This window comes from Poecilia reticulata, chromosome 15, assembly GCF_904066995.2.
Source record: "Poecilia reticulata chromosome 15, P_reticulata-male-v2, whole genome shotgun sequence".
In the NCBI taxonomy this organism is placed as follows: domain Eukaryota; kingdom Metazoa; phylum Chordata; class Actinopteri; order Cyprinodontiformes; family Poeciliidae; genus Poecilia; species Poecilia reticulata.
Genome location: NC_088844.1, coordinates 23,008,085 through 23,019,147, shown reverse-complemented (window position 1 = coordinate 23,019,147; position 11,063 = coordinate 23,008,085). Strand labels below are relative to the sequence as shown.

Below are 11,063 nucleotides of genomic sequence, written 5' to 3'. Positions count from 1 at the left end.
TTACTTTTCAAAAAAAAAAAAAAAAAAAAAACTTTCCTGCAGTATTAACTTTATAATCTGTCAAAATTAACTGGATCAAATTTCCAGGATCCCTATGGATTGCTCTGGGTAATTAAAACAATAGTAAAACAAACGGTGTAATAAACATCTTTATTACTACCTCAGATGGTGCATTGCTTCATAAAATGCGTTTTTAAAAATGTACCTGTTTAGTCGTCTGGTTCCAACTTGTTCTTGATTATTTCCAGAGCATTTCTGGACAATCTTTACATTGAGAGTTAAGCTGATAGTTAAGCTGAAGTCTTAACGATCAGGGAACATTATTATGTATGTCGTGCTTTTTAGAGAGCTGCCATCTTTGAAAAGCTCCTCAATAAAAGGAGAGGAATCCGAAACGCGTCTGGCCTGCCGTCTCTTCTGCCACTCAACAAAAACTTTATCTAAATCTTGTGATTTTTTTTCAGTTTTTAACTTAAATATCTTTTCAAATGTTCATTGGCTGCATGGAAATGAAAATGTATCATTTTTTAGGGTTTTTTCCTCTTGAACAATTTGTGCAGGAAATTAAATTCAGCTTTTATCTTTATGAATAATCATTCAAAACATCCAGCCATTAATTTGAATAATTAATTTCATTAGATTTCCAACCAACACATTATGGGATTCAAATTATATTATTTATAAATTGTATTCAGGAACATTAACTGGCTTTTTATTATTCTCCAACTATTGAGAAGAAAACTGAGTGCAGTAAAGTTTACATTTTCAGATTTTTATTTCTTTTTAAAAACAAAGTGATTCTTATTGATTTTCATAATTTATACCTTTCCATTTTTAAATTGCTACATCCTTCCCACTTTGTTTTGTGCCAAAGTTATTGATCAGTTTGGATTCAGAGGGGTTTTAAGTTTTTGGGGTTTTTTATTTATGAAATCTATGCACAATATGCAACTATTTGATTTTTTTTTTTTTTTATAAATAGCTTAAAGAGTGAAAAGACCAGCAGATAAATGAAATGTTCCCTTATTTAATGAAAAAGTAAATTAAAAATGACCCATCTTCTAAACCCGTGTGTTTTAAAATTGGGTCTGGAAAATGGTAAAGATGAAAGGAAACAGAATTAAACTGTTGAACTTGTGTCTATAGTGGAATAATTTGGGTCTAAAAAACAACAAATCTGGCACAAATCTTAAAGCAGAGCTGGTTTAACTTGCCCATAAATAAAAAAAAATAATCCAGTCCAAATTGGTACTTTTTGTTTTTGCACAGATGTCTTAAAATATTTAAGTAGAAATATTTAGGAACCCTGGATTCTAAGAAAAACAAAATCATATTCTATTTTAAATTCACTTTTAGTTTTAAAACAAAGATTTTAAAGAATAAGTTGCCACACCAATAGGGGGCGCTGCTGTGCAAGTTGCTGGTCCCACCTTGGAAAACCTCTGCCGTTAAATATTAAAATTAAAACATTTCTACAGTATTTAAACTTGTTTTAATATGAATTAAAAGAATCTTAATTATAAACATCCGTATGAAAACAAAAACATTCACATGGTACATTAAAATATTACAGTACAGCTTACAAAGGTTAGGAAATATATTAAGATGTAATCAACATGACCTAAATAATGAAAGAGTTTTAAGAACAGATCATAATCTGTACAAGGAGTGTGCAAAAGTACTTTCCCACTTCTGGGCTTTTATATACTGGCAATGAGAAGAGTCTGTCGCTTCCTCCAGCTCCTGAAGAACCTTGTGCCTCGGTCAGTAACAGACTGTGCAAAAATATACAGACGAGTCCTTCAACGCCCTTCAGTAATGGCTGAGCTCCTCTGGCGGGCGGGAGAAGTTGTAGCTGTCCTCGCTGCCGACGTAGGCGCTGATGCCACTGTTCTGGCTTCCCCACTCGTAGCTGTCCGCAGCCAGGCTGGACGGTGTGAAAGACAACATCCGTTAACATCGATCATCCCTGCAGAACTTCCTGAACGGGAGGAAATAAGAGGATTGTACCTGGCCTGGATGTTCTGAGGCATGACGCTCCACGCCAGGTCGTCGTCGCTGTCGTAGCGTCTCGGGTTGTCGAAGAAGTAAGCTCTGGACGAGAAGACGTGGCCAGGGAGGCCGGAGCTGCTCTGCAGGTGACGAAGACAGACGACAAGATGGCGGTAACTAACCACAGTTTATTAATGCGTAAAGAAACATCGACTTTTAGCATGTTTTTTATTCACTACTCAGTAATAATTATATTTATTTAGCAATAATGCTGCTTCATCGCTTTGGATTTTAGATGTCCATGAGTTCTGTGACAATTTTTCATCACAGTTCCCTCTTTTGATTATAAGAAATGTGTCATATTTTCTTATATGTGTAATATCACATTAGATTTTATTTTATTCCCATGGTTCTTATGAGTTTTTTGTAGCAGTGTCTCCACTGTTGAACAGTTCCTGTCAGAAACTTTTTAATTTTTTGCTCCAGGAACCAAGAAAAATTAGCACAAACTTTCACATATTTAACCTTTTTTTCTACCCCTTATGGAGGCTGATAGCACGCTAGAAAGTATGGAGCTGAAACTAACTATTATTTTAGTTATTGATTAATCGGTTAAATAAAAATAGGCATATTCTGCAGATTTATCATTTAAATCTTTTTTTACAACATTAAAATACATTAAAAGATTCATTTGGTGTATGCTTGATTAATTCATAGCAACAAAAATTAATCTGCAGCTAAAGAAATACTGCAAACAAACAAGCATCAATGCAGTTTAGGGTTGATATTTTTGGGGGATTAACAGATTAATAATTGAATAACAAAAGGTGCATCATAGGAGATCTTTTTTTCTTCAGAATTTGAAACAGGTGACGCTAAAACTATACCCATAAATATAATCTATAAAATAATCTTAAATAGCAAATTTTTAATCTTAAATGCAAGATGTATATCGTTTTTGTACAGTTTTGGTCTATTTGCTGCTCTGACAAATGCCGTTTTTTCAGTATGTATCCAATTAACAAAATTACACAATTAAATTAGTTGACGACTATTTCAATAATCGATTAATTTAATTAAGTTTCAACGTGTTGTGGAGGCCTCACCCTGTCCAAGTTGGGTTTCCGAACCCTGAAGAAATACACAACAAGGGAAGTCGGTAGCAGCTCCCAAATAAACAGAATCACTCCGAAGACGACGTAGCCGGTGTCGCCTAGAGTCGACTGTAGATCTGCCTGAATAAAAAACAAACAAAAAAAGACGTTACAAACAGCAAAACAGATCCATCCATCGAATGTGAAAACCTATCTAATTTTTCTAGAAACAACATGGAAATTTATGACATTGAAAAGTCAAATTTACTTGAGAAAAAAAATTCTTAATTTTTAGATAAATCACATAAGTTTGAGGAAAAAAAGGTGGAAAATTCTGAGTTTAAAGTCACAAATTTTGTAGAAAAGAAGCAAAAAATTCTGAGATTTTTGGCTGAAATTTACTCCTCTGTTCTTTTTCTATCGCCAACAAACCGAACCTGCTTTTTCCTCAATGACTTGTGGGTGATTTCTAACTTTTATGCAATGTGGGGATTTTAGGGGATTCTTTTGGTTTATATTTGTTTCCTTTTTAACTTTCAATATCAAGCAGAGGTTTTTTTTAAACAGAAGAGGAAGGCGATTTTCAACGCCTGTCTGAAAAAGACTAATTACTTCCTGCCATATCTAAATAATCTTTATCTAGAGTTTGCTAAATTACAAGCATTTTAGCAACGCTTGTAATTCCCAATAAAAACACAATCTTCTCCAGTTTTAGTTGTTTAATCTCCAATCTTTATTGTTTAAGATCTTCATGAGACTCAAAAAATTATCTAGTTATTCAAAGTAAACAAAGAGAATCATTGCTTGTGCCAACATCCTTAACTTTTACTTTGAAACCCTCCCGGCGAGGTGATTTACCTGGTCCGACACGTTGTACCAGTCGTAGTCAAACGAGTTGATGCTTTTGTTTGACAGCGCCAGGACGACCAGGTTGTAACAGGCCCTGGACGCGTACAGCAGGATGACGATGGCTCCTATAACAGTCACCTGGCACACCGACGTCCCCTGCACAACGTCAGAGCAGCAGCCCGAGTTTAAGACGAGGTAAAAAGAAACCGACTCAAGCTAGGAGAAACAGCCATGAACAGCGAGCTGCAAAAACATAAATATTTCTGCATATTTTGCCACATCACAACCACTAACTTTAGCCTATTTTTATTGGATTTTATGTGACAAATGAACACAAGATGGTGCGTGTTTCTGAAATGGAAGTAGAATTATGGTTAATTAAAATTAGTAATCAATTTATTCTACCGATTCTGGGTAAAAACAACCAAAACAAATGTGCAAATCTGGCGCTTGAGAGAGAAATGGCTCGCAGTGTTTTATTTTAAAAAAAATGTCACTATCTTTATTTACGTTTGAGCTCATGTCTTCTTCAGAGGTTTTCTTCTCATTTCCTTCAGTGTTTCTTGGTGCTGCGCCCCCACAGGCGAGGAGGAAAATGTTTTGCAAAGAGATCATTAGGTGTGAAAAAAGCCTTTAAAACCCCCAAACAACTGAATTTATACAGAGATTAAATAACATGCAAGTTGACTTCGTTAATATTTCGTTGCATTTGTTATTTTCATCCCAATTTACCTTCTACATTATTCTATCTATTGCATGAAATCCATCAAAATTCACATCTGTAACTGACAAAGCGTGAAAAAGTTCACAGGTTGAATGCTGTAAGGTCTCAGAGCCAATCAAGAACAAGAGAAAATCATTTCCTTCAGATTCACAGTTCAGTCTCACCTTGGACTCCAGGTAGATGTTGGCCAGGGACATCTTGGCGATCTTGTAAAGACACAAAGAGAGCGAGACGGCGCACAGGACGAAGAGCGTGTCGTTGATGGCGACTCTCACGAGCACAACAGTGTGAGCTTCTGCAGAGGACATCCTCACCAGCAGGGCACACGCTAAATTCACGACTAAAAACACCAGGCTGATGAACAGGAAAAGGAGGTAGAGGGGCAGCCTGGCAGGAAAAGACCACAGACATTTTTATTATTCAGCCGCTAAAAACTGCAGCAGGGGAAATGAGCGGAAGAGGCCTGCTCTCACCTGTACCTCTGGAGCTCTGGGGCGTATTTGGACTTTGCCTTAAAAACAACCTATAAAAAAAAACAAAAAAAACAATTAATCATGCAAATATGTCAGGCCGTTTCACTTCTCCATTCCGGTTAACCAGGAACCTCGTGGTTGAAAATGGTTGCGTTTTAAGTTCATGGTGCAAAACAGTTACTCAGCTCAGAGCTCGCTGGAAACTCAAATGTGGCTCGTATGAACACAAGAGGATTACACTAAAAATAAGCCTGAGGCAGAGGCTGGAGAAGGCAGCGGTTCATATGTGGATTGCGTAAGCAGTTGAAGACATGATTCATTTCATTTCGGTGCAGATTCTGAATGCGAGCCTCCCACACTGAAGGCAGTTAATAACTGGACTCCTTCCTCTCAAGTCACATGAATGATAGAGGGTGCCAAATCGAGCACAAGCAGGTTTCGCAGCGTTTGTTTATGCAAGTGTTACCTGCGCTCAGTGTTGATGCTTTATGCGCGTCCACATCCTGAGCTAAGTGAAACCGTGAAACTGCAGCGTTACTTTCACAGGCGTCTTTCTAGATGCAGGTGTAAAATGTATTTCCTCTTTGCAGATTTTTTTTTTGTCTTCTGATTTGTTTTTTCACTGACTAATTTTAATCTGAGAAAACACATTTATTTGTTAAATCACGTGAGAAAGTCATAGCTGTCCCAGCTGAATCATGAGTTTACTTTAATTACATATTTTTGGTTAACAGAGTTTTATCACTGCAAAAACACAAAATCTTACCAAGGGTTTAAGTTCAGTTTCTGGTGCAAATATATTAGAATATTTGAAATGTTTTAAGAAGATAAATGATCTTATTTTAAGTAAATATTTCATAAGATTATTCCACTGAAATGATCTGCTAGAGACCATAGTTCATTTTTAACAATATCAAATGAATTATTTACTTAAAACAAGCTACTATTAAGTTAAATTGATCACAAGAAGTCAAACTAAGTTTGTTAAGATGAACCAACATAAATAAAGTAGGTCTGACCAACTTAATTTAATTACTTATGACCATTTAACATAATTTATTTAAGTTGTAGTTGCATTTTCTCTCTTCAGTGTAGCTATGAAACTACCAAGATTATTCTTTGGACTTCTACAAAAGTAAACTTGCAGATTCCTTTAAATCTTGAATGTTAATATATTTTTAAAAAATCTTAACGTTTAAATCAAATTTGAAAGCATTCTAATTCTCAATAAGCACATTTTTACATTCTAGATCTAGAAATTCAAGCATTTATATGAGGGCCCCTGTAGATCTGGGGTCCTAAGCAGCTGCTTGGTTTGCTCATGCCTTGGGCCGGCTGGCTCTTAATAAATTTTCTACCCAGTGATGATGAAAGTTATAATTGGCCCCAGCATGTTTGTATTGATGTTTTTTCAAAGTGGTTTGCATATAAAAGCCGTTTTCTCCTCACAGTCTCAACATGATGCAGCTTCTCTCTTTATGACAGCTTGTTTCAACTTTTCCCCTCTGTAGTTGGAAGCAGATGCTGGTCTGCATGCAGACATGCTGGTCTGCAGATGCATGCATGGCGTTAACTTCGTCTGCCGGGTGATGCAGCAGTTCTGCAGGAAACGCCGCTGGGATCGCCATCTTAATGAAGCGACTCAACCTGACCAACCTGGACCAAAACCATCACTGAAGACCTTTAATAATTACATTCAGGCATTCAAGTGTAGCTCCATTTCTACGCAGTATCGTCACATGCAACTCAAACGTTTTTCTGCAGCAGCACATAATGCTAATAAACACCCACAAAGGAGGAATTGGATTAAAAGGATGCAAGGAGAAATTAACCATTTGCCTTCTGTGATGTCATCAGATGGATGTGTGAATGGAAACATTTTTGTTTTTTGAAAAGATTTTATCCTAATTAAATAACGAATAACAACAAAAAAGAACAAGTAGAAAAACCAACCATGGCATCTTGTTCTACATCTAAACTGAGTTTAATCGATTTTATTGAAATGTCTGGCTTGTGTCTTTAATATATGAATAATTCAAAGGTTGTCAGGAGACTTAAATGACATATGTTACACAGCTAAATCAATGATTTATTGCTCAAGATGCAAAATGTCATTTCAGCTGCTAGTTCACATGAAGACAAAGATTCCCTTAAGCTACGACATGAAAAGACTTGTATTGAATGTCTTTAAATGTCAAGTTTTCCCATCTAAACAAAAGGAGTTCCTATCGACACCTGCGGACTATATTCCTTTGGTTTTGTTAGACAGAACCTGGGATCAGGTTCCCTTTACTTCACATCTGCAGAGGTTCTGGACTCGACCTTTTGTTACAAAGTCCACTTCAAATTTTTACCAGTTTTTCCACCCCTTGAACTACAAACTTCAATGATTGTTACTGACGTGACGGATCAAAACAAAGTAGCACACGACGGTGAAGTGGAAGCAAAAGAACGCATGGCTTTCACAATGTTTGACAAGTTAAATATGAAAATGTGGCATGCTTTCGTCTGCAGCTCTACTTTGACACTCCTAATCAAAATCCACCTGCCAAGGTGAGGAAAGGAGAGCATTGAACTGAAAAGCAGCAGCAGAGGCGTCACTAAGCAATTAATCGCATGATAAGTTAAAACGAGCTCGATAATTTCCATGCTGATGATTAGCATTTTTTTTTTAAACAGATTTCATAATCCATTTTATTTATTGTTTCTGGTTGTTTGGCTATTTAAAATGCCTTCCGGTTCCAGTGTGGAATGTTTATTAGTCTTTGATGGGGGAAACTTTCATTATTATCATTTATCGCAATAATTTATGGGACAAAATCCAGTAACATTATTTTGATAGGTCTGGACGTAGCTCAGGAGAAGCTGCATATTAATAGGTCCATATTAATAGCAGAACATTTGTAAAAAAGTTAAGTTTGTAATCTGGGCAATGAAGGAGAAACAGAGAACCTGAAGGTACTCTGGTCAGATGATAGTAAAATCTGAACAAACCACTGTAGAACATGGTGGTGGCAGTATAATGCTGTGAAGACAAGCTGGTCAGATGATTGAAGTAAGGTTGGGCGATATGGACTAAAAGTTTCATCACAAAACTTTATGGTGCTTTTTTGATAGAAATAAAAGTGACAATAAAACCTATTCTTTTTTAGGTAACTGTGCAGCTGTGACCACATGATGCAGCAATCATAACCTCATAAACACAAATACTGCTCTAGAAAAACACATCTATATGTAACGAGCTTCTTTAGGACACCAGTCAGATAAAGAAGCTTGATTTATATAACTAAACTAATATATTAAATGTAACATTTTACATATTAAAACATAAAAATAGGTTACACTGAAGTAGAAGATTAAAATATAATAAATTCACAATTAATACTAAATGTTATAACATTTTCAAATTTACTGGTATTTATTGATACCCTTATTAAACGAACATTGGAGAAACTAGTAAAAACGAGAATCCTGATAATACAGATAGTCACGGAATTCAATTTGTCACAACCGCGATAAATCTAATTTCTTATTATTCAAAATGTATCGTGATGAATGATAAACGATACATGCCCACCCCCTAATGAGAAGACGGTTGGAGATGGAAGAAAATGGGCTTTAAAAGACCAAACGTCTCAAGTTTTAGGGGAAATTTTCAGGGGGTGTGGATACTTATCAAGACCGTACATCACGGCTCAAGCACGGATCCTACCTACATGTCCTGCAGAGGCATTAATCGGGTCTGATCCTGCTTACTCACCTGTGCAAAGTAAAGATTCATGAGGCTGAGCGTGAAGAACTGCAGGCAGACGGGGAAGCAGTAGAGCAGCCAGAAGGGAAAGGGACCCAGAGTGTTGGCCGTGACAAAGTTCCTGAAGTAGAAGGAAAAGAGCACGGTGCGCAGGGCCGACCACAGCAGGCACAGGAACAGGAACACAGTCTGGTAGCTGAAGCGCTTGTGTCGGTACCGCAGAACCAGCCAGAGCTGCACGTAGATGAAGATGAAGAGGAGCGAGTAGAAGACGGTGTATACCACCGTCAGACCCAGAGTCACAAAGGGGGGCACGGCAGGGCTCAGGGTGGGCAGAGGCAGGGGCTCCTTCTCCTCCGCCGGGGCCTCCATGATCAGCTCTCACTGGCTCTCTGGAGGGGAGATGGAGCTGTTCGCAGCAGAGCCCTGCCTCTCAGGCTCCCAGGCCCGAGGCGAGGCGCGGCGAGGAGGCGCAGTCAAAGCACGGAGAACCAGGAAGACGGCAAGGCGGCTGTCAGAAACTCAGCGGGGAAGGAAACCGGTCCAACTTCCTGCAGAGGATCCAGAGGTAGCCGGAGAAACGGAGGCACATGACCCGAGATGATGAGCAGGACTGCGGCGGGTTTCCAGGACCAGTCCCCACCCCCTCCTCAGCCAGGGAGCGCATTACGTGACGTTACGCATCAGCTGACGCACGCTACTGTACCTTTAACCCTGTGATGGCGCTTCCCACCGCAGCTCTGATCCCAGGAGGGCAAAACGGGGCTCCTTTATCTATTTACTCTCGTTTTACAGCCCTGCTTGAAAACCAGAGTGATTAATTCAGTATATTTGTTGAATAAAACAAATATATGGACAACAGTAAGGCTTTACACTAAAAATAAAAACTATTTTTAAAAAATTTAAACAATAAAATCCATGTATCCATTTTTATGCAATTTATGTGGGTAGGTATAGTCCTAAATGGAAATTTTGTAAGTTTAACAGCTAAAAATGCATTTCCTAAACAAAACAGTTACCTTCTAACTGTTTTTAGTTAGCGTAGCCCATAACACTCGCTTTGCAGACAGTCTGGACTTTCTCCCATTCACTTTGATTCACTCCGATAGATTTTCTGATTTCTAATCAGTGAACAGAAGGAGAAGTTGTGAATGATGACGTTGTTTTCTGTTGTTTTTGCAATGGCAGCGGAGGCAGTGAAGGTAGCCGTTCAATCTGTGTTGAACAGCTTCCAAATATTGTATTAACATTAGCAGCCATCTTGTTTGGCTCAGTGTTTTTCTTTTGGCAGTGGAAGATGGCTGTTTACAACACAGGCAATTTTCCATGATTTTGAGATGCAGAATGGTATTTAAATGTGCCATATTATTTTAATTATTCGAAATAACATCAGCTAACAAAACACAAAATTTACAGTAAACAAGTTTCATACCTTTTATTTCATGCCAGCAGCAGGAAAAGGTTAACCTATTATTTACATATATGTATACTTATGTATGTAAAATCATTAAAATGTGGTGTAACTATTGATGCTACTATATATTTATACTTTTATTTTTCATGTTTTCTTAATTTTTTCATTTTATTTGGTCTTTTTTTCTGTCGGTGTACTGCTGCTGGAAACTGAATATGCCAGAGGAACCTTCCCATAAAGCTTAATCTAATATTTATTTTATTTTCATTCATCACAATGTCTACATCACTCTTTGTGACATGTTAGCATCTTGGCCACTAAAAGTATGCATCAAGTCTAGGATTATTAAAATCGTGGGGAACGTTTAGAACCAGATCAATAAACAAATGATCGAAACCCAACAACGAACAAAGCAGAATAGACGGCAGCAGTGATAGATTTATCAGTTTTTGATCCACCAGTGAGTGAATTGTTGATTGTAGTGTAGAATACTTCGGAGTCCTCAGACTTGATAAACCATCGATTTTCCCACTTATCCAGTAATCTGAGCGACATGAAGAAGAAATACAAGAAGACTGAGAAATCCACAAAGTGGGGGAAGTGGCAACAGCAGATCCAAGAACGAGCGCAGAGACCTTTTCCCAGAAGGTCGCAGTTCTACGAACAGCTAAGATGTGTGTGTTTGTCATCATCAGGTGCTGTTTGTTCAATAAAAGTGTGAAGGAAAATTTTCTGAAACAATAATATCACTAAATGTGCAAATAAT

At 37.5% G+C, this 11,063-nt stretch overlaps 1 protein-coding gene and 1 long non-coding RNA gene across 2 annotated transcripts; one reads left to right on the top strand and one right to left on the bottom strand.

Annotated features, from left to right (window-relative positions):
- Positions 1-1,469: 1,469 nt before the first annotated feature.
- On the bottom strand, positions 1,470-9,561 carry gpr137ba (G protein-coupled receptor 137Ba). Its single transcript, XM_008430242.3, has 7 exons — positions 8,893-9,561; positions 5,133-5,182; positions 4,824-5,046; positions 3,945-4,091; positions 3,099-3,227; positions 2,011-2,132; positions 1,470-1,927 (listed from the first exon to the last, which is right to left on the bottom strand). Exons 1-7 carry the CDS (start codon positions 9,253-9,255, stop codon positions 1,813-1,815), a joined length of 1,149 nt encoding a protein of 382 aa, XP_008428464.1. The 5' UTR covers positions 9,256-9,561; the 3' UTR covers positions 1,470-1,812.
- On the top strand, positions 4,016-6,963 carry LOC108166935 (uncharacterized). Its single transcript, XR_001777328.2, has 2 exons — positions 4,016-4,130; positions 6,644-6,963. It is a non-coding gene; the product is annotated as an uncharacterized LOC108166935 (long non-coding RNA).
- Positions 9,562-11,063: the final 1,502 nt, after the last annotated feature.

Coding starts and splice junctions, on each gene's coding strand:
- gpr137ba (XM_008430242.3), bottom strand. CDS start 9,255: ATGGAGGCCCCGGCGGAGGAGAAGGAGCCCCTGCCTCTGCCCACCCTG. Junction 5,183..8,892: donor TGAATCTTTACTTTGCACAG/GTGAGTAAGCAG, acceptor TTTTTTTTATAG/GTTGTTTTTAAGGCAAAGTC. Junction 4,092..4,823: donor ACATCTACCTGGAGTCCAAG/GTGAGACTGAAC, acceptor GACGTTGTGCAG/GGGACGTCGGTGTGCCAGGT.